Genomic DNA, 24,871 nt, shown 5'->3' on the forward strand with positions numbered 1-24,871 from the left:
AACTATAACAACCTTAAACAATGATGTAATTTGGACATGGGAACAACTTTAGTGAACATGTCAGCTACATTATCATTTCCTGCAACTTTAATAAGATCAATCTCCTTCTCAAGAATTTCTCTTATAAAATGGTACATAATGTCAATATGTTTAGTTCTCTCATGGTGGCTTTGATTTTTAGCCAAGTGTATAGCACTTTAGTTGTCGCACTTTAGAATAACCTTCACATTATTTCCTAGGAGCTCAATAACCAAACCTTTCAACCACAATGACTCTTTAACAGCTTCGGTTACAGCTATATATTCTAATTCAGTGGTTGATAGTGCCACAACTGGTTAAAGGTTAGTCTTCCAACTAATTGTAGAGTTCCATAATTGAAACACATAGCCGGTGGTAGATCTTCTCCTATCTAGGTCTGATGCATAATCTGCATCAATATAACATATAATGTTAGATTTTTCTAATTTCTTAACTCCACCATAAACTAAAACTTTATTAATTGACCCCTTCAAGTATCTGAACACCCACTTTACAACTGTCAATGTCCCTTCCCCGGATTAGCCATGAATCTACTTACCACACTCATGGCATGGGCTAAGTCCAGCCTAGAACACACCATAGCATACATAAGACTACTAACAGCATTAGAATAGGGAATTCTCTCCATTTCTTTTAAGTTCTCTTCATTCGATGGAGATTGGGCATGCAATAACTTGAAATGTTGTGCAAAGGGTATATTTACTACTTTTGCATCCAACATATGAAATTTCCTTATGATTTTCTCTAGATAGGCTTTTGGGATAGCTGAAGGATTTTGTTATGTCTATCCCTAGTAATTTCCATTCCTAAAATTTTCTTAGCCTCACGTAGCTCTTTCATTTCAAAGGCTGACCTAAGTTTTAGCTTTAGACTTTGGATTCCACCTGGTGAATGACTTGCTATAAGCATGTCATCAACATATAACAAGAGGTAGATTGCTACTTTAGAGGAAACATGCCAAGTAGACACAACAATCAAATGAGCTTCTTATAAACCCTTGACTTATCATAAAAGAATCAAATTTCTTGTACCACTGCTTAGGAGATTGTTTTAGTCCATATAGAGACTTTTTCAACAAACAAATCTTGTCGTCTTTTCCCCTAATTTCAAAACCTCTAGGCTGATCCATTAGAATTTCTTCTTCTAACTCGCCATGGAGAAATGCGGGGGTAACATCCATTTGCTCTAGGCAAAGGTCTAGATGGGCTGTCATAGCTAGCAGGATTCTTATGGAAGTGTGTGTCACAACCAGAGAGAACACTTCGTTGAAATCTACCCCTGCTACTTGGGTAAAGCCCCTTGCTACTAGCTTAGCTTTATACCTAGGCTTAAGGCTATCTCTAGCTCCTTTTACCTTAAACAACCACCTACAACCTACTATTCTTTTTCCCAAGGATCTATCTACTAACACCCAAGTCTCATTCTTTCTCAAAGATTCCATCTTAGTTTCCATGGCAGCTATTTCTGAGATTCCTTTGAGTTTATAGCCTCTTCATAGGATTGAGGCTCTTCTCCGGCCATCTTATCTACACTTAGCAATGCATATGCTACCAGATTAGAGAAACCATATCTCACTAGTGGCTTACTGATTCTTCTTTGCCTACATTATATCTTTCTTCAATTAAATCTCCTATTGTACTTGATGAACCAGCATTGTCCATGTGTTGTTCTTCAACATAACTTGATGAATCCCTCATATCTATAGATCTGTTAAGGTTATTTAGGTTTGAGGATCCTTCACCTGCACTTGGCTGGTCCTGAATAGGTTCCAAGGGAGTATTGTATACAACAACATCATCCTGTTGTTGTTCAAAGTTTACAGCTTTTGCCTTCCCTTTCCTATCCTTATTCTCCTTGTCTTGATCAATAAATGAATTCTCATCAAAGGTTACATCTCTACTTACCATGGTTATAGGCATTTCTTCTTCTAAATTCCACAACTTATACCCCTTAACCCCTAATGGATAACCGATAAACACACACTTCTTAGCCCTAGGTTCTAATTTACCTTGTTTTACATGAGCATAAGCTATACACCCACACACCCTATTGATATGCATTAATATTTCCTGTAAATATTCCTTGTAATTAGCTGATTACTTGTTGTATTTAAATGATACTACTTGTTATATTTAGATAAGTCAATCCCTAAAATTAAGGGAGTTGATTGAGTTTCTTGTAACTATATATAATCAAGAAGATTGTGAGTGATTCACACGCCATATTACGCACCAAATATCCTCTTCTAACTTGGTATCAGAGTTGGTTTGTTTTGGGGCTGTAAAATCCCCAACAGCCAATCTCCCTCATCTCTCACGCATGACTAGCCTCTGTCTAAGGCTAGATTTGCTATCCAAACACCTTCAACTGTCCAAGTGAAGGTCTCAGTTGTCTACCCTAGTGATTCTGACCGACTGACCCACCGAAGTCTTGTCGCCAAAAATCCCTCCACGCGCCTCCTCTCTTGTCAGTGCGTGAGAGCCACGCACCACCTTCCCATTGCCGAAACGCCACGCTACTGGTCCCATATGACTCATCAACACCTCCTAGTCCTCTTCCAAGGGTCAGATCTCCAATCGCAGGTCTCTATCTTCGTGGGTCAGATCTCCATCATCTCCTACAATGGCTTCCGCATCAGAAACTTCGTCAATCACTTCTGAAACACCAAAGAAGGGACTCATTTCCTTTTCCTTCTCTGGTAATCCCACTATAACATAAAAAAAAACTCAATGGAAAGAATTTCTTAGATTGGCATGCTGCTGTTGATATTTGGTTTTTGGGCTAGGGACTCTCTAAAAACCTTACTAAGCAGGCGAAAGACATTCCTAATAATGAGAGAGAACAATGGCAGCGGGTTGATTATCAGTTAGTCTCTTTATTATGGCAATCCATTGATACCAAACTGTTGGTTCACTTCCAGTCTTATAAAACATGCTCTGATATATGAAGAAAGCTCGAAGCATCTACTGTAATGACATACAGCGTCTGTATGACTCAGTTCATAACCTAATAACGCTTCAGATGACAAACCATGACTTACCTTCATATCTGAACAAAGCTACTATTGAAGAGATCAAATTGAGATTGACAAAAGATACCCTCGAAAAGGTGTTAGACAAGCTTGACAAAATGTATATGGTCTTTGTTCTCCACGGTCTTCACAAAGATTTTGAATCTGTTCGAAACCAAGTTCTGACTAATCCCAATATCCCTATGGTGGAGGACCTCATTGATTGGTTATTTCGAGTTCCTTCTCCGAAGGCAACATCGGGATTTGGTTCTCAAACAGTTTCAGAATCCTCAGCCTTTCTCTCTAATTTGGCTGAACATGGAGGTCAAGGCCGTGGCCGCTGTAATGGTAGAGGTGGTTGAGGTACCTTATTCCTTGGCCACTGTAGCTCATATTGGTAAGTCTATGGTTTCTCTCCCTCATTCTTCGTCTGTTAGTTTTTGGATTTTGGACTCTGGTGCTTTCGATCACATAACTGGTAATCCTTCCCTTTTCTCAAATTTATTATCTCCCAAGACACCACATCAGATCACCCTTATCGATAGCTCTAAAGCTAAGGCCACTGGCGTTGGTTAAGCCAAACCTATCTCATATATGTCCTTAAATTCTGTTCTTTTTATACCTGATTATCCCTTTAATTTAATTTTTGTTAGTCAACTTACTCGCACTCTTAATTGCTCCATAACCTTTACTGCTGATTCATTTCTTATACAGGACCGAAGTACGGGACAAACGATTGGAGAAGGATCTGAATCCAGTAAACTAAAACGTGGCCTAGGCGGCCGATGGCCGCCGCGATTATGGCCAAATCGGCCACCTTCGGCGTCGGCCCGGCTAATCAGTACCAAGCGGCGCCTAGGCGGACACCTAACCGCATGAACCGCTTGGCCGATTATGGCCTAATCGACCACCTGGGCCGCGTGAATTGTTTAGTATAAATTTATTAGGGTTTTGTTTCCCCTTACCCATTACCCCTTCTCTCTCGTCGATTTCCCCTTCTCACTCGTGTGCACCACCACTGACAGTCTATTGTTGAGTCGTCGTCACCTCTCTCGTGCTCGCATGCTGCCACCGTCTCTTCCAGTTGCAGAGTCGCTACCGCTACCATCTCTTGCAGTTGCAGAGTCACCGTCGCCACCGTCTTGTGCTCGCACACTGCCACACTCTGGTTGTCTCTTGCATCTTCATCTTCTTCACTCACCCTCTGCCTCCTTCAGTAAGCAGTAGCCAGTAAGCTGCTGCTTGCTTTTGCCTCTCCCTCTTTTGTTTTCTTTTTATTTTTTTGTTATTTAATTTAGTATTTATGTTAATATTTGATTATTTGTTATTCAAATATTAATTAATTATTATTATTAATGTTTTAAAAAATTAATATTTGTAACTTACTAACTTGCAAGCAAGCAACAAATGTAGCAAGCTACCTTTGTTGCTGCTTGCTATTGCACTGGTGCTGCTTGGGGCTATTGTTAGCTCTTGGCTTTGTTTGTTAGCTAGTTGTCTATTTTAATTCAATCATTCAATGTCAATTTACTCAGGAAAAAAAAAAGAAAGTCATGTCGAATGGAATTGGGAGTACGGAAGCATTGTCCGATGCCGCCTCAGTTCTTAAAAGGAAATCAAATGATGTCGAATGGCAGTATGGAATGTTAATTAATCTGAAGAATATGGATAAAGTTAAATGCAAGTTGTGTGGTAAAGTTATGTCTGGAGGAGTTTACAGAGTCAAAGAACACATCGGCCACATTTCCGAAAATGTTTCTGCATGTCCTAAATCTTCTCCGGATGATAAAGCTAAATGCAAGAATGCTATTGCCGAGGCAAAGAGTAAGAAGAAGAATAAGAAACAAGAGGAAGATATGATGAGATCCTCGGTTAATATTTCTGACAAGGGGAAAGGGGTGGATGATGAAGATGAATTGGAAGAGTTAGGGAGCAAAAAAGTGCCTCGTACTCTTGGCCCTATAGATAAATTTGCAAGCTCCATAGTCCTGAAATTTGTTTTGAGTTCGAGAATGACGCAAAGGCAGCAAAATATTAGTGAAGCACTGTTTAAAAAGAGAACACAGACTGTACAAGAATATTGTGCTAGATGGGTGTACGAAACTGGTATACCTTTCAATGCTATTGATCATGATAGCTTCAAATTGTTTGTTGAGGCAGTTGATCAATTTGGGCCGATGTTCAAACCTCCTAGTCAATACCAGTTGAGGGAACCGTTATTAAAGGAAGAGGTTGACAGAATGAAAGACTTACTGAAGAAGCATGAAGAAGAGTGGGCACAAAATGGGTGCTCTATTATGACAAATGCTTGGGCAGACAGAAAAAGAAGGAGCATCATGAACCTATGTGTTAATTCTAGCATGAGTACTGCTTTTCTTTCTTCAAAAGAAGCATCAAACGAAGCACATACAAGTGAACTCATATTTGAGTATGTGGACAAGTGCATTGAGCAAGTTGGGCCACAAAATGTCGTCCAAGTAGTAACCGACAATGCTGCCAACAATATGGGAGCGGCAAAATTATTGAAGCTGAAGAGGCCAAATATCTTTTGGACATCATGTGCTACTCACACCATCAATTTGATGCTTGAAAGTATTGGAAAAATGCCAAGATATAAGAAAGTCATTGATCAGGCAAAGAGTTTGACAATCTTCATTTATGCATACCATAAGACCTTGTCCTTAATGAGGTCATTTACGAAGAAGAGGGATATAGTGAGACCGGGAGTCACTAAATTTGCTTCTTCTTTCCTTACTTTGCAGAGTTTGATGGAGAAAAAGGCCCAATTGAGGTCAATGTTTACCAGCTCTAAATGGGAGAAGTGTAAATGGTCAAAGACTGTTAAAGGGAAAGCAACATATGCTACTGTGATGAGCATTGCTTTCTGGAATGGTGTAACTTTATGCCATGGTGTAACTTTATGCCTTAAGATTTTTGCACCTTTGGTGAAGGTGCTTCAAATTGTTGATGCAGATAGAAAGCCTTCTATGGGCTTTTTATATGGAGAGATTAAGCAAGCAAAGGAAAATATTAAGGAGGCCCTAAATAATCTTGAGAAAAACTATCAGCCTATTATAGAGATTATTAAAGCAAGGGTGAAAGATAGGCTAGATAGTCCATTGCATTTGGCGGCTTACCTTTTGAATCCCTACTACCTTTTCAAGAATAAGACTATATATCTTGATAATCAAGTGATGGATGGGCTTTTTAATTGTGTGGAGATGTTTTATCATGGTGATGATCATTTTGAATTGCAAGGTCATGTTATAAATATTGAGTTGCCAAAGTATACTTGTAAAGAGGGAGCTTTTAGAAAATTGTGGGCAGCTCAAGGCTGTGCAAAAAATGATGACAATTATAATCCAGGTATAAAATTCCTTTAATCCTTTTCTTAGTTCCTAATGTGTATTAGTGTATAAATTTGTTTACTTTATACTTGTTAACTTATGTAGTTACATGGTGGATGACTTATGGAAATCAAACTCCAAACTTGCAACGAATGGTAACAAGAATCCTCTCGTTAACCAGTAATTCATCCGGTTGTGAAAGAAATTGGAGCACTTTTGAAGGAGTTAGTGTATATTTTAAAACATTTTTAATATTTTAATGTCACTATCCCTATGAAAATATGAACTATATTTCTTTAATATCAATAACTTATCTATCATTTAAATTGATATTACTTTTATTTTATTTATCTAGATACATACGAAGAAAAGAAATAAACTAGATGTGCATCGATTGAACAATCTTGTCTATGTCCAATTTAATGCAAAACTGATGAACAAGCAAAAGAGGGAGAAGGAAAGGAATGTTGTTGTGCTACTTGCTAGTGATGCCAGCAATGCACAAGGATGGATTGTTGAAGGAGAAGATGATGAAGAAATTGAGCTTGGTACGGGGCTTACTTGGGAAGTGATTGGTGAAGCATCCGGAGCAGACGGGATGCTTCAACCTCGAAGAAGTTCTAGGATGAGAGAACTTCATAAAGATGATTTCCAATAAGAAGAAGAAGAAGATGAGCAAGAGCTCAATGAATTTGATTTTGAGTCTGATGAAGATCATGTATTGGAAGAATATGGAGAGGAAGAATTCCAATTAGATAGTTAGATACTTAGATTCTTCAAGTATGGTTTATGTTGCATTATTGTTGCTTTTGTCTTATTGAAGTTTGAACCTAGAACTGATCTATAACAATTGTTTTCTCATGCTTAATTCTATATTTCACTTGTCATTCCATTATTGTTGTATTATTGATTTATGTTGCATTATTGATGCTTTTCAACTTTGATTTAATTGAAAATAACATCAAATTACATCACAAAGTTAAAAAACAAAAACAAAAAAACAACAGTTTTCCTAGGCCCCGCCTAAGCCCCCTAGGCGCTGGGCCCCAGCTTAGCGCCCAACTAGCGCCTAGCCCCTTTTAGAACACTGTCTGAATCACGTGGACTTTATTATCTACAGCCTCTATCCTCTACCATATATGCTATCACAGAGTCTCCTACTTTGCTCCACCATCGTCTAGGTCATACAAGTCTAGATAAGCTAAAGAAAATGGTCCCTCATCTCTCTCATTTACAGTCCTTAGAGTGTGAGTCGTGTTAGCTTGGAAAACATGGTCGGGCATCGTTTCCAAGCAAAGGTCAGTCTAGTAAAGCACCCTTTGACATTGTTCATACTGATGTTTGGGATTCTAATCGTGTCAGTTTAGTTTTAGGTTATCGATACTTTGTTACTTTCATAGATGACTTTTCCAGACGCACTTGGATATTTTTAATGAAAGAACGTTCAGAGTTATTTACTATATTTCATAACTTTTGCAGTGAAATTTTAACTCAATTTGGACATCCTATTTGCATTTTAAGGAGCGACAATGCAAAAGAATATTTTTATGCTTCTTTCAATTCTTTTATGGCATCTCACAGCATGGTTCATCAATCCACTTGTCCACACACTCCACAACAAAATGGCACACTAGAGAGGAAGCATCGTCATATTATTGAAACCGCTTGCACTCTTTTATTACATGCTAATGCTCCTTTAAAGTTTTGGGGCAATGCTGTCCTCACTGCTGGCTACTTAATAAATCACATACCATCGTCTGTGTTAAATAACAAAGTATCTTATTCTCTTTTGTTTCCTCAGGAGCCCTTTACAATGTTCCCCCTTGTATTTTTGGTTCTACGTGTTTTGTACATGATCTCTTTCCAGGTCTTGATAAATTGTCGACGTATGCTATCAAGTGCGTCTTTCTTGGGTTTTCTCGGGTTTAGAAAGGGTATCAGTGTTATTCTTCTTCCACATATCGATTTTACATGTCTACAGAGGTCACTTTCTTTGAGAGTACTCCCTACTTCACCTCACCAGTGGAACCTGACTCTGTCTCTCAGCTCTTACCAGTTCCTTGCCTTAGTCTACCTGTCTCTACTCCTTCATGTCCCACTTTACCTGAATCCTCGACTCCAACAAGACAATCCTCACCATGCCCAATTATCACCTATCAACATCGGTCACAACATCCATGTCCAGAGGCTGTTCTTTCTCCAGATCCACGTGATTCATCTTCTACTCCACTTGCTCTGGACCTACCTACGCCTTCCGCTTACCTGCCCATTGCACTTCATAAAGGTACAAGCTCTACTCGTAATCCTCATCCCATCTATAATTTCCTTCGCTATCATCGTTTATCATCATCCCATTATGCCTTTGTGTCTGCCTTGTCATCCATCTCTATTCCTAAAACTATCCAAGAAGCACTTTCTCATCCAGGTTGGCGACAGGCTATGATTGATGAGATGGCAGCCTTGGATTCCAATCATACATGGACTCTTCTTCCATCCCCTCCTAGGAAGTCTATAGTTGGTTGTTGCTAAGTATTTACGATCAAAGTGGGCCCTGATGGCCAAATCAATAGCCCGACAGCTCGCCTTGTGACTAAAGGCTATACACAAATCTTTTGCCTTGATTATGGTGATACATTCTCCCCGATTGCCAAGATGGCGTCTGTTTGTCTTTTCCTCTCTATGGCTGACATGCATCATTGGCCTCTTCATCAATTGGATATTAAAAATTCCTTCTTGCATGGTCACTTAGAGGAAGAAGTCTACATGGAGCAACCACTTGGGTTTGTTGCTCAGGGGGAGTCCGATCTTGTTTGTCGATTGCACAAGTCTCTCTATGGTCTTAAATAGTCCCCTCGGGCATGCTTTGGCAAGTTCAATAAAGTTATACGGTAAAGTTATACAGTAAAGTTATACAACAGTTTGACATGATTCATAGTGAGGCAGATCACTCTGTGTTCTACAAACACTCGTCTTCAAATCAATGTATCTATCTTGTGGTCTATGTGGACGATAATGTTATTATAGGAGATGATCATGAAGGCATCAAAGGTCTTAAACAACCCTTATTTCAACATTTTCAAACTAAGGACTTGGGACGACTGCGTTATTTTCTTGGAATTGAAGTAGCCCAATCAAAAACAGGCATTGCCATTACTCAGAGGAAGTATGCTCTTGATATCTTGGAAGAAACTAGGGTGCTAGATTGCAAACCAATTGATACTCCCATGAATCCAAATGTTAAACTTCTACTGGATTAGGGGGAGCCCTATTCAAACCCTGGAAGATATCGAAGGCTAGTGGGAAAGCTAAATTACCTTACTATGACCAGGCCAGATATATCTTTTGATGTTAGCACTGTAAGTCAGTTTTTCAATTCTCCCCATGACAATCATTGGGATGCAGTAATTCAAATCCTAAGGTATATTAAGGGCTCCCCTGGCAAAGGCTTAGTTTATGAAGATAGGGGCCATATTGATATTATGGCATATATAGATGCAGATTGGGTAGGCTCTCCAAGTGATAGGAGATCAACTTTTGGGTACTGTGTTCTCATTGGAGGGAATCTCATATCTCGGAAAGCAAAAAACAGAGTGTGGTCGCCAAGTTAAGTGTAGAAGTAGAATATCGAACCATGGCCCTTGCCACATGTGAGCTTGTTTAGTTGAAACAACTGCTTCAAGAATTAAAGTTCTTCAAAATAGGCCCTATGAAGCTCATCTATGATAATCAAGCAGCGTTACACATTGCTTCCAATCCAATATTTCATGAGCAGACCAAACTTATAGAGATTGACTGTCACTACATTCGTGAGAAAATTCTATATGGAGAAGTCACTACTTCCTTTATAAACTCTAGTGATCAACTAGCGGATATTTTTACTAAATCTCTTAGGGGATCGAGAGTGTCATATATACGTAACAAGCTAAATGCATATGACATATATGCACCAGCTTGAGGGGGAGTGTTGATATGCGTTAATATTTATTGTAAATATTACTTGTAGTTAATATTTCTTGTAAATGTTCCTTGTAATTAGCTGAGTACTAGCTGAGTACTTGCCACATTTAGATGATACTACTTGCTGTATTTAGATTAGTCAATCCCTAAAATTAAGTGAGTTGATTGAGTTTCTTGTAACTATATATAATCAAGAAGGCTATGAGTGATTCACAAGCCATATTACGCACTAAATATCCTCTTCTAACTCACCCTAAGATGATCTAGGTTTGGCTTATGATTATTCCACATTTCATAAGATGTCTTAAAATCTATGGTTGATGAAGGTGATTGGTTTATCAAATAGGCTGTTGTAGCAACAACCTCTCTCTAAAATGTTTTTGGAAGCCTAGTATGAAACAACATACATCTCACCCTCTCAAGGAGGGCCCTATTCATGCGCTTGGCTAACCCATTTTGCTTGGGGTTACCAAGGCAGTAAGGTGCCTTTGAATACCATTCTCTTTACATAATAGAGTGAATTCCTTATTACAAAATTCTATGCCATTATCAGTCCTAATGACCTTCAATTTTACACCCTTTTGGTTTTCAATCAAAGTTTTTCAAGTCTTAAATGCATCAAAGGTATTATCTTTGGATTTCAAAACAAAGACCCAAACCATTCTAAAGTAGTCATCTATTATAGAAAGGAAATACCTAGCTCCACCATGAGTTAGAGCTTGACTAGGGCCCCATAAATCTAATGGACATATTCAAGTGGGCCTTTAGAGGTATGGAGTGCCTTCTTAGGGAACTATACTTTCATAGATTTTCTATAGATACATGATTCACATGTGTCTAAATGTGTTACCTTACTTGAGCCTAAAATCCCTTGGCTAACTAGTTCTCTAAGCCCTTGGATACTCATATGAGCCATCCTAAAATGCCATAGCTTTGTGTGCTCATAGGTCTTATCTTCCCCTACAGCCACATCCCCACATAATGTGGAAACTATCATAACAAATATTCCATTTTTAAGGACTGCCTTCATACATACAAGTGATCCTCTAGCTACCTTGAGAACATCACCATGGCCACTATAACTATATCCACTCTTAGCTAGGGGAAATCAGATTCTTCTTTAAGTCAGGAACATATCTTACTGATGACAGGATCCTAACTGACCCATCAAACATCTTAAGCTTAATGTCCCCAATCCCCTTTATACTACACTCTTGACTTTTTCTAATAAAACCTTCCCCCCACTTATGTCTCTATAATTCAAGAACCATTCTAGATGGGGTGACATATGGAAAGAGCAACCGGAATCTAATACCCACACCTCTTTATCCGAATGTCTTGATACCACAAGAGCATGCGAACTATCATAGTCAAAATCATATATTGAGTTTGAGAATTCTGGTTTACCTTTATCTGAAAGTTCTTACTTTTTCTTTGGGCAATTTTTCTTTATATGCCCTTCCTCATGGCAATGAAAACATCTAAAGTTTTTCTTACCATTTCTTGACTTTGATCGAGACTTCCCCTTTGCCTTAGTGTCTCTCTTTTCAGAGTTTACAATAGGAAGGGCTACAACACATTTAGGAAAGATTATTATACAATGGGATTAGGAAAGATTCCTATTCCTTTTAAGAAACTAATCTAATCAAGATAAAATCTTAAATAAAGCATTCCAAAACAGGCTGCACTGCCGCCTCTTCTTCTTTCCTTCCCTTTCATGTCAACACTCATCTCTGTCATATTCATGTTGGTGCATTACCCCATTTTATGATTTGCCTCAATAAAATATACAATGAAGACAAAAATATAACACCATCTGAAGATGAATGCTAAAGGAGCTGCCCATGGTTCATCCAAAATGCCATTTGCAAACCAAATTTAAGTTTTTTCTATATCAGTGTTATATATTTACACAACAAACATTCGATAGATAGATTTCCTGAACATTAAGATCTAGTAAAAGTCTGATCTTGGCAATAAATTTGAGATTTTTGACCTTAAGGAGCTATGGAGACAAAGACAAGTATTTGTGCAAACAAGACACAAACTTTTTCAAATGCTATTCTAAAGCACAAAATTATATGTCTAGATAAACTTTAATTGTGCTTTAACTTACATGACTTATAGATCATTGAACTCACTGTAGTAATGGCTTTGAGCCCCTTCTCTCTCTCTCTCTCTCTCTCTCCCCCCCCCCCCCCCCCCTCCCCCTCTCTCTTCCTTTCCTTTAGCACAAGAAATGAGATGGAGATAGTTATTTCAAATGAATTTCAAAAGGCATATCTAAAATATGGTGGTCATAAAAAAGATTTACAAACTTACGTTAGAGTTCCTTGGGAGTGAGATCCTTGACTGGCCATAAAAATAGCCAATACCACCTAACAAATTCCCAATGGCAGCTTTACCAGTGGAGATAGATTCAGGATCAAGCTAAAACAAAAAAAAAAAACATAATAGTAATTAAGTGCACAAAAAGAGAAAATCAAAGCATAGAACAAATGGTTGATAATTTATTTAACTTCTTGATATGGAAACTGCAATTAGTATTGTCACTAACAGCATATGGATGGAAAAAGATCCATCTGTTTGAATCTGAAAATCCTTTTTCAATTTTTTTTTGTGAAATAATTCAGCAACCTAAACAGCATATGCCAGTTTGTCTGCAATAGTGCCTCAGAAAACGTTAATGGTGGTTTCACAACTATATAATCCCCTGCATCATAATTACCAGAATCCTAAAAATTTAGCTAGCATACTTTTTAGTACATTGAAGCATGTGAAGTAATGTTTCCCTTCAAAATAAGCCAATATGACACATCTTAACCAAAACTTCAAACTCCTTACAATCTCAATCAGCAAGGGACAATATGTCGATATTCATCATGATAATTTTGATGAAACACTCAAATGAACTTGATTTATCACCAAGTGTGAATAACCTTTACAGACAAAACTATCAATAGACATTGCCATGATGCTACAATTTCCACAAACAGTTACCTGATATCAAAATTGATGAATCAGAATATAAGAATTTCATACAGAAGATTACCTCTGAAAGATTGAAGGTATTTTTGAATTTCTCCTCAAATTCTTTTTCCTTCTCATTTAGTTGACTAGTCAGCAAGGTGCCTAAAAATATGAAGGAAAACCATCACAAGAGGTTACAAATCTGAACTAAATCATTCCTGCCAATGGAAGATCACAATAAGCATAGCAAGAATTAGGAGCAAAACTGTATATAATACAGAACATGATTCATATTTGGTAGATATGTCGTTCCTTCACACCATGGGAAGCTTGAACTTTGGTGTTGCAGTAAAAAGGGGATTTTATTCAAAGAACTGTGATGACTGGTCAGTGAAATGAAGCTAATGTGCTGAACTTTTTAACCAATGGCACTGGAAGCATCAGATTACTTGTTAATAACATCTTGATCACAGCATATCCATCTAATTCCATGACATCCTGTTGAATCCATTACACTTTCTATGACGGCATGAAAAATCAACTCTTTGTTTCCTTGAGTAAACCAAATTAAAAGTTTTTGCAAACTTGCTTGAGCCTCTCTCTAACATGCTTACATGCTAAAATTCTTTGAAACTGGTCATTCTAGCACCAGATCGTTTTTAGACAACAAAACATTTACCACACTCATCTCTTCCCTACCTCTTCTTACTGAATACTTGTTTACTCCTCTTTAAATTGTTGAAGAATATATGGAATAATTCCGACCGTGTAGTGATAAAAAAAGATTGGAATGTGATAAAAGAGATAAGATGATAAGAAGAAGAATTTTAAATTAAAGACAGCTGAGGAGATAAAGAAAGGATAAGAGGTTACAAACAAAGTAGTTCCATAAAGATATGAGAGAACTATCTATAAGTTTGAATCCTATCATATCTATTGTTGTACTATATTTAAAATTTGTATTTTGAATTCCTATATTCTAGAAGCAAACTAAGGCCTAATCATGTATATATACCTCGTTGGAGATCAAATACAAGTGTGAAAATAATTCATTTTGCTCACCTCCAGTTTTACCTAGAGTATTCCTACTTCGAGTTTTCTACTCGTTCATGGTATCAGAGGCACCGATCTAGTGGCTGCATACCTTATCTTTTTCTTCACCAAACAGTCGTTCCAAGATGACTAGCAATCCACCAACAAGTGAAATCTCCACTACTCATCCTGCACCCACCAAAACCCCACAAACTCAAGTCGTTCCTATTTCTCTAGACAGCCATACCCTTCAAATTACACAGCATAAACTGAATGGGATTAATTTTCGAGAATGGTCTCGATCAATTTTGTTGGTTGTTAAAGGGAAGGGAAAAATGGGATACCTAACTGGTGGTACTCCTATGGCAGATCGTGAAGTTGCTAATTATGAAGTATGGGATGCCAAAAATTCAATTGTTATGGATTGGCTCATTAATTCCATGGAGCTAAAGATAAGCAGAACCTATCTGTTCTATAAAACAGCCAAGGAAGTATGGGAGGCAGTGTAAGCTCTTTACTCAGATATGGAGAACATGGCTTAATGTTTTGAAATCTAGTTGGCTATTCAGACAACTCGACAAGGTAATCATTCGGTCACCAATTACTATAACATGTTGACAGAATTATGGCAAGAAATGGATCTATTTTAGGACATTAGTTAGGAGTGTACTGAAGATGGAGTTAAATACACTAAAATGGTGGAAAAAGAACGGGTGTTTGATTTCCTTCATGGCCTTAATTCTAACTTGGATGAAGTCAAAGGAAGATTACTAGGAACTAAACTATTCTCGTCAATCCGAGAGGCATTTGCAAAGATAAGAAGGGAGGAAAGCCAAAAGAAGGTAATGATGAACTCATTTTCTACACATGAAAATAACACTTAGAATTCAGCCCTTGCTACTTCTAAACTAAAAATAGTACCAATACGTGGTGAATCACAAAAAGAGAAACAGTGGTGTGATCACTTTCATAAGCTCCATCATACGAGAGACACTTGCTAGAAAATTCATGGGAAACCAACAAACTGGAAAGGAAAAAATCAAAAGAATATGACTCAAGCAGCCCATGCAGTAGAGGCTGAAGAGGGTAAAATGACTAATCTTACCCTAACAAAAAATCAATTGGAACTCCTTCAACAAGTATTGAACCAGACAAAGGTCACTAAGCCATCTGATTCGAGTGAATCTCCAAAACCAACCGTGTCACTTGCCAAACAAGGTACTTTCTATTAGCGTCACCTCTCTAAAATGTTGTCTACAAATGATTGGATTGTGGATACAAGAGCTTCAAATCATATGATAGGTTCATTACATGGATTATCAACCTATAAAAGGTGTGATAGGACTATAACTGTGACTATGGTAGATGGTACTGTATCCTATGCTAAAGGAGAAGGATCAGTATATACAGCTAGCCTACATTTAAAGTCTATTTTATATGTGCCTAAATTGAAATGTAATCTATTTTCAATTAGCAAGCTAACAAAGGACATGAACTATAAAGTGACATTTTTCCAACTCACTGTGTTTTTCATAACCTAACTTCGGAGAAGATGATTGGCAATGCTGAGGGAAATGAAGGTTTTTATTATGTCAATAGCCAGTACTCCCACCTTATCTAGATTTACATAATAAATCCTCAATTTCTATTGTCTTAGATTTTAATATTCAGTTATGGCATAAACGATTAGGCCATCCTAATTTTAGATACTTAAAGATCTTGTATCTTCATTTGTTTATTAATAAAGAGAGTGAATCTTTTCAATGTGAGCAATGTATTCTTGCCAAAAAAAACTAAAGTTTCACACCCTATTCACTCTTATCAGCCCACTAAACCATTTTATTTAGTACATAGTGATGTATGGGGGCCAACAAGAACACCTATTCACACCAACACTTGCTGGTTTGTCACTTTCATAGATAATCATACCAAAGTTTGTTGGGTCTTCTTACTAAAAGAAAAGTCTGAAGTTCATGCAATGTTCAGAAAATTCCACCAAATGGTACGCAGTGTTTATCAAACATCAATCCATATCCTTCGATCGGATAATGGAAGGGAATATTTCTCAAATGAGTTTGATAACTACTTGAGTGAAAATGGGATTATCCATCAAAGTACTTATCCCTGTAACCCACAAAAAAATGGGGTGGCTGAGAAAAAGAATCGACATCTTCTTGAAACTGCCCGATCCTTGATGTTTATAAGCTTAGTTTCTAATTCCTATTAGGGAGAGACTATACTTACAACTACTTACCTCATAAATAGACTCCCTACCCAGGTTCTAGATTTTAACACTCCCTTGAGCACTCTTCTTGCTAGCTATCCCCTCACTAGAATGCTTAATTCACTGTCACCAAAAGTCTTTGGGTGTACAATGTTTGTGCATAATTATTTCCTTATATCACTCCAAATTGGAACCTAAATTTATGAAGTGTGTGATTGTGGGATACTCCCCAACACAACAAGGCTACAAGTATCATTGTCCTAACACTAGGAAATTTGTTGTATCATGTGATGCCTCTTTTCTCAAGGATCACTACTTTTATTCCCCCATATCTCCATAAGAGGGGACTTCTAATGCAGAGCAAGGCTGGGATTCTTTGTTTTGTCGTGAGGCATTTACCATGATTAATCCCACTCCTAGTTATGTAACAAATCAAAGGGGAGAACAATCGATCCAAGCTCCTCAAAAACCACCTATGGTTTATTCTTGGAGAAGTTATGACCCAAAGTAAGGCCAGTCATCACCTTAGGAGGAAGGTCCAGTACTTGAAAGATGAAAGATCCAATGTTATTAAAGACGCAAGGCGCACTAAGGCACAAAAGGATGTTGGAGTCTAAGACGCAAGGCACAAGGTGAGGCGTGCACCTAACGAACTAGGCGAATGCTAACTAAAAAATGAAAAATATATATATCATAATTGAAGAATAAGGTATAAAATAACTCATAACTCCTAATAACATATTCACAAGTATGTTATCAAGAAAATTAAAAAATTCAACATATATTAATGAAAAGAATAATAAAAAAGGATAAAGCTATTTGTACAGAAGGGGGTGTACAGATAGCTTTACAGAATTATGAAATGACCAAATTACCCCTGAGTTCAACCCAACACACTCTCTCTCTCTCTCGCCTCGCCTCGCCTCTGCTCTCCTCTCCTTTGTCTCTCTCTCGCGCTCGCCTCGCCATCACCCTCCCCGCTTGCCGATCGCCGCCGCCCGCTGCACCTCGATTGGTTTGGGTGGTAGCTAGTTGTTGGAGGTTGCAGCGGTGAGGAGGCAAGGTGGCAAGGCGCAGAGACGAGGCGGCGAGAGGAGGCGGTGAGATGGCAGGCGAGGGCGAGGCGGGCGGCGAGAGAAGAGGAGAGAGAGAGAGAGAAGGGGGTGAACAAATCGCGATTTATCGCGTCTGTGAAGGGGTTCTGTGAACCCCTTCTGTACGAATAGCGCGACCCAATAAAAAAAGCTAAAAGATGCAATTTAAAAGTCTTTAAATTAACTTAAATTAAATCTTAAACAATTTATAGGTCTTAAATCTTAATTAAGATTAACTACTTATGCATTTTAAATAATCTAAAAGTCATCCTCATCATCAAGATCAAACATTTTGATATTTTCATCATTAGAAGCATCATTTCTAATATCATTTTCTTCCACATCATCTCCCTCTCCATCTTCATCAAGTTCAAATCCAAATGGGGCATTTGAAGTAGTAGCTCTTTTACTCATTGTCAAATTTGTAGTTAAAGTAATAAATATAAATCCTAAACAGTAAAAAATTAAATAAGATAATAAACAATAAAATAAAAACCTCAAAAAACAATTAAAAAAGTTCATGCGAGCCTAAGCCCAAGGCGCCTTGGGCCTGGTCTGCGCCCACCTATAAGCATTTCAGGCGTCCGAGGTGCACCTAGGTAGGCCTTGTGCCTAGGCGTGCCTTTAATAACACTAGAAAGACCTTAACCTAAAGTAGCAAAGATGATGATAGTACCTGACGAGGAAGAACAAAGGACATAAATTGCAGAAACCTATGATTTGGATATCCCAATAGCTTGGAGGAAAAGGGGAAGGTCATATACAAAGTATCCCATATCTAATCATTTGGTATATTCCAAATTATCTCCACAGTTCAGGGCATTTACTACACGGGTTGATGAGATTCAAATTCCAAAAGATATCCATAGTGCTTTACAAAACTACACCTGGGGATGTTATCCAATGCCAGTCCCAAGTCCGGATAAAAGAGGTGGGCTGTGTTAAGTAGCCGACAACCAACGTAAAACTTAGTCAGATCCAAAACATGAACTCTAGACAAATTATGAAAAATCGTTGAGGCGTAGGCGTAACCTTTCATAGCGACGCGCTACACTGCCCGCATGTAGTGTCAAGTGAGCTAGGGCCGCTACATCCGCGCCCGGATGTGGTGACAAATGAGTAAGGGTTCCCGCATTTGCATGGACGGATATGGGTAAAGAAGCTAGTCCAAATCAAAATCAAAACCAAAATCAAAATCAAAATCAAAACAAAATCAAATTCAAAGTCAAGGCTAAAAACAAAAATCATAAATTAAGGATTGGGTCATGGAACATAGGAATATTAACAGACAAAGCTATGGAAGTGGTAGATGTGATGATTAGGAGAAAGATTAATATTATGTGCATTCAAGAGACGAGATGGGTAGGGAAAAAAGCAAAAACTTTATCAGAAACTAGATATAAAATATGGTAGACAGGAAATGATAGAGCGAAAAATGGAGTGGGGATTATTATGGATAAAAGCTTAGTGGATGTAAAGAGAATAGGGGATAGGATTATTATGGTGAAAGTTAGTCTAGGAAGAATGACTATGAATATCTTTAGTACATATGTACCATAAGCGGGGTTAGGTGAGGAGATAAAAGCAAAATTCTGGGAGGACCTAGAGGGACTCATACAAATGATACCAAGAGAAGAGAAAGTGATTATAGGAGGTGACTTAAATGGGCACGTGAGTAGAGACGAAAACGGCTATAGAGAGGTACATGGAGGGTATGGATTCAGGGAAATTAATAGTGAGGGTAAGTCTATTCTAGATTTTTCTATGGCATATGGGCTCATCATAACCAATACTAGGTTCAAAAAACAGGACGAACACTAAATCACATATAAAAATGTCACATCAAGCACCCAAATAGATTACTTCCTCATGAGACAAGAGGATCGGTTATGTTGTAGGGATTGTAAGGTGATACTAGGAGAGTGTTTGACTACTCAACATAGACTTCTAGCACTTGACGTCCAAGTAAGAAATTGGAAGAGAAAAAATCACATAAAGCAAAATCCAAGAATCAGGTGGTGGAATTTAAAAGGGGAGAAACAACTAATCTTCAAAGAAAAATTAAGGGGTAGAAGGGAATGGAATGGAGAATGACAGACAAACCAAATGTGGAGAGAAATGACTAAAGCCCTGAGAAGCACGGCAAAGGTAGTCCTTAGAGAGAAATATGGTAGAGCCCCTAACCTTAAGGAGTCTTGGTGGTGGAATGAAGAGGTACAATTGAAAATTAAAAATAAGAAAACTTGCTATAAGGCTATATATCAGTGCAACAATGAAGAAAATCAAAAAAATTATAAAGAAGCAAAAAATGCAGCAAAAAGAGCTGTGAAGCAAGGTCAAAAGCATATAAGAATCTATATAAACGACTTGATACAAAAGATGGAGAAAGAGATATATATAAATTAGCTAAAACAAGAGAAAGAAAAACAAGGGATTTAAATCAAGTGAAATGCATAAAAGATGAAAATCAAAATGTATTAGTGAATGAGGGAGCGATTAAGGAGAGATGGAATGAGTATTTCACAAAATTATTCAATGATGGTGGCAACACAAGAGTTAGGTTGGGACATCTTAGTAACTCCGAGGGGAACGTGAGCTATACATTTTATTGACGCATAAGTTCAAATGAAATAAGGCAAGCATTAAAAAAGATGAAAAATCATAAGACGGTGGGACCGGATAATATACCAATAGAAGCATAGAAATGCATGGGAGAAGAGGGCATTTCCTGACTAACGAAATTATTTAACGCGATCCTTAAATAAAAAAAAATGCCAGATGAGTGGAGGAAGAGTACTTTGGTTCTTATATACAAGAGCAAATGAGATGTTCAAAACTGTGAAAATTACAGAGGAATTAAGTTAATGAGCCATACCATGAAACTCTGAGAGAGAGTAACAAAGCAAAGGCTTAGAAAAGAAACAGAGGTCTCGAAAAATCAATTTGGTTTCATGCCTGGTAGGTCAACAATGGAAGCTATATACCTACTAAGGCGCCTAATGGAAAGGTATCGAGATCATCAGAAGACCTACATATGATGTTTATAGATCTTGAAAAAGGCCTATGATAGGGTTCCTAGAGAAGTATTATAAAGGGTTTTAGAGAAGAAGGGAGTTTGAATAGCCTATATACAAGCCCTTAAGGACATGTATCACGGTGCAGAGATAAGGGTCAGAACATGCGGAGGGGATACTGAACCGTTTAAAATTACAATAGGACTGCATCAAGGTTCTGCACTAAGTCTACACTTATTTACTCTAGTAATGGATGAACTCACTAAAGATATTCAGACAGAGGTGCCATGGTGTATGCTATTTGCAGACGACATAGTGTTGGTGGATGAAACAAAAGAATGAGTGAACACTAAGCTTGAGTTGTGGATAAACAAGTTAAAATCTAAGGGATTTAAATTAAGTAGAAAGAAAACAAAATATATGAATGTAAATTTAGTAAGAATGCAAGAGTAGAGGATGTTATAATAAAATTGGAAGACCAAATCTTACAAAGAAAAGACCATTTTCGATATTTGGGATCAGTGATTCAAAAAGATGGAGAAATTCATGAGGATGTCACACATAGAATTAAGGCAAGTTGGCTAAAATGGAGAAATGCATCGGGGTGTTATGTGATGGTAAAATCCCATTAAAACTGAAAGGAAAATTCTATAGGACAGCTATAAGACCAGCCTTGTTGTATGGCTCAGAATGTTGGGCAGTCAAATTCCAGCACGAGCAAAAGACGAGCGTAGCGGAGATGAGGATGTTAAGATGGATGTGCGGCCATACAAGAAAAGATAAAATTAGAAATGAAGTTATTCGTAATAAGGTAGGAGTAATGCCAATCGAGGAGAAGATGAGAGAGACTAGACTAAGATGGTTTGGTCATGTGAGAATGAGACCAAGAGACGCTCCTGTGAAGAGTTGATGAAATGGAACAATTAGTCAAAAAAAAAGAGATAGAGACAGACCCAAGAAGACTTTGGGAGAGACATTAAAGTTTGATATGAAGTGTATGGACCTAAATGAAGATATGACAAAAGACAGAAATACATGGAAGTTTAGAATTCATGTAACCGACCCCACATAGTGGGATAAAGGCTGGATATGTTGTATCCATAGTGCTTTACAAAATTCACACTGGAAGACTGTTGCAATGGATAAAATGAATGCGCTGGAAAAAAATGGCACATGGGAGATTGTGACATTACCTAAAGATAAGAAGGTGGTAGGTAGCAAATGGGTGTTTACTATTAAATATAAATTTGATGAAGTCTTGACAGGTACAATACAAGATTGGTAGCTCAAGGCTTCACCCAAACACAATGTTTTAAAATGCGCTAGGCGCTAGTCGGGCGCCAGACTGAGGCCTAGCACCTAGGATGCCTAGGCGGGGCCTAAGTAGACAGTTATTTTTTTTTTTTTAATGTTTTTGATGTAATTTCATGTTATTTTTAGATAAATCAAAGTTAAAGACAAATGAAACATATATATATATATATATGTTTATATATATATAAACAATAAATAATATATATATAACGGTGCCTAGGCGTTGTTTTGTGCTTTGGCCGCCTAAGCACCGCCTGGGCCGCCTAGACCTGATTAATCGAGCATGGCACCTAGGATGCCGATTTGCATGTATTCATAGCAACAAGGGTCCGCCTAACGCCTAGGCGGCGTTTTAGAACATTGCCCAAACACAAGGATTGGATTATGAAGAGACCTTGGCTCCGATTGCAAAACTAAATTTTATACGCGTCCTGCTTTCTGTTCTAACTAATTTGGATTGGAAATTACATCAACTGGACATTAAAAAAGCATTTTTCAATGGTGATCTAGAAGAAGAAATCTATATGTGAATTCCTCTGAGATTTGAGACAGAAGGTAGAGAAGGAAAAGTTTGCAGGATGACGAAGTCCTTGTTGGTTTAAACGGTTTAGTACAACTTTAAACCAGCTAGGGTATAAGTAGGGGCAGGTTGATCATACTTTGTTCACTAAACATACAACAGATGGCCGGGAAACTATCATGATAGTGTGTGGATGATATTATTATTACTGGTGATAATATCTAAGAAATAAAGGTACTTAAAGGGCAGTTACAATAAGCCTATTGTTTGTTTGCATCGAGTTTAGCCCTTGAAGAAATCAGTGGAGTCCAAGTTAGTTTCAAGCAGCATATTAGTTAGTTAGGGTGTGTTCTAGCAGTAACTTGTGTATAAGGGTATATTAGGTATTGTAATGTCTTTTACATTCCTTGTATGGTCCGCCCCAAATGTCTATAAATATAAGGCAAGGGGCAATCACTTGAGGTATTATTCTGATAGTATGCGAGTGTTTGTGATTGAGAGAAAAGTCTAGAGAGAGATAGCCTTTGTAATCTCGATTTTCATTTGTACTCATGAGGGATTCTTGTACTGATTGATTTCAAGATTCATAGAGGATAGCTCTCAGGATCAAGATGCTGGATGTAGGATCATCTTCAGATGATTTGAACCAAGATATATCATTATGTCTTCTTTTGGTTTGCGTATCTTTACTCTGTCATTTAATTCTGTTCTTATTCTATTTCTATTTTTTATTCAAATCCATGTGTGTGTGATTGAATTCGGCTAAGATTGAGTGCATTCCAATGCTCCCAATTCAACAAAGCCTTTGAAGTAAAAGACCTAGGACAACTAAGGTATTTCCTAAGAATGGAAATGGTAAGAAGTAAGGAAGGAATTTTTATCTCTCAGCGGAAATACACATTGGATCTACTGAAGGAAACGAGCAAGCTTGGTTGTAAGCCAACTAGCACACCGTTGGAAAGATGGCATAGGAAATCCAGTAGACAAAGGAAGATACTAAAGGTTAGTACCTATTATAACATATGCAGTAAGTGTAGTAAACCAATTTATACATTCACCCACTAGCAAACAGCTCAATGTTGCTTGTCATATTCTAAGATACCTTAAAGGAACTCCTGGGAAGGGCTTGTTGTTTAGGAAAAATGAAGACCGAGGAATAAAGGGTTTTATAGATGTTGATTGGGTCGGATCTATTGAGAATAACAGGTTTACATCTGGGTATTGTACTAAAGTATAGGGGCAATCTTGTTACATGGAGAAACAAGAAACAAAATGTGGTAGCTTGAAGTAGTGCTGAGGCAGAATACCGAGCTATAGCTCAAGGTGTGTGTGAGATAATTTGGCTTGGGAAACTAATGGAAGACCTGCAGATGCCTATAACTACCCCTACAAGGCTATATAGTGATAGCAAATCAGCCATAAGTATTGTAAATAACACAGTTCAACGTGATCAGATGAAACATGTGAGAATTGATTGACACTTCGTTAAATAGGTACCTGTCTTGTTCTTCTATTCAAGCATCTTGGACTACCTAAAGTAGCTCCAAACAGTGTTTGAGCTTTGCCATAGGGGCTGCCTTTGTGAACATGTCTGCAACATTCTCATCACCAACTTTTATTAGTTTTACTTCTTTTTTATCTGATATTTCCCTGATAAAATAGTGACAAACATCAATATGTTTAGTTCTTCGTGGTGTGTCTGATTTTTGGATAAGTGTGTGGCACTTTGACTATCACACATCAAAGTGGCATCCACTGGCATCCCAAAGAGCTCACTGGCCAAACCTTTTAGCCATATAGCTTCCTTAATTGCCTCTGAAACAACTATGTATTCTGCCACAATGGTTGATAAAACCATCACATGTTGGAGGCTTGCTTTCCAACTAACAGTGGAGTTCCACAACTTGAAAACATAACCGGTTGTGGACCTCCTCTTATCCAGATCAGTTGCATAATCAATCTCCTATTTTAGCTCCACAATAAGACAAAACCATGTCACTAGAACCCTTTAGATACCTCAATACCCATTTAACAACATTCCAGTATGCTTTACCTAGATTTTTCATGAATCTACTCACAACACTTATTGCATGAGCCAAATTAGGTCTAGTGCACACCATATTGTACATTAGGCACAGCACAAGAGAAGGGTATAACACTCATCTCCTTAGAACTTTCCTCATCCTTAGGTGATTGATCCGAGGATAACTTAAAGTGTTGGGCAAATAGCACATTTACGGCCTTTACATCTGCCATACGAAACTTCCTAATCAGTTTTTCTAGGGAGGATTTCTAAGATAGGTACAGCTTCCTTTGTTGTTTATGTCTAGTGATTTCAATCCCCAGTATT

At 37.8% G+C, this 24,871-nt stretch overlaps 1 protein-coding gene across 2 annotated transcripts in view; it reads right to left on the reverse strand.

Moving 5' to 3' along the window:
• The window catches only part of LOC127809573 (mannosyl-oligosaccharide glucosidase GCS1-like), a 69,436-nt gene that overhangs the window by 21,317 nt on the left and 23,248 nt on the right, over positions 1–24,871 (reverse strand). For both annotated transcript variants that reach the window (XM_052348452.1, XM_052348451.1), the window contains 2 exons: positions 13,406–13,485; positions 12,676–12,783 (listed from right to left, as the gene is read on the reverse strand). In XM_052348452.1, coding sequence (XP_052204412.1) covers positions 12,676–12,783; positions 13,406–13,485 — 188 coding nt within the window. The remainder of the gene's footprint in view (positions 1–12,675; positions 12,784–13,405; positions 13,486–24,871) is intronic.

The sequence above is a fragment of the Diospyros lotus genome, chromosome 9 (assembly GCF_014633365.1).
Source record: "Diospyros lotus cultivar Yz01 chromosome 9, ASM1463336v1, whole genome shotgun sequence".
In the NCBI taxonomy this organism is placed as follows: Eukaryota; Viridiplantae; Streptophyta; class Magnoliopsida; order Ericales; family Ebenaceae; genus Diospyros; species Diospyros lotus.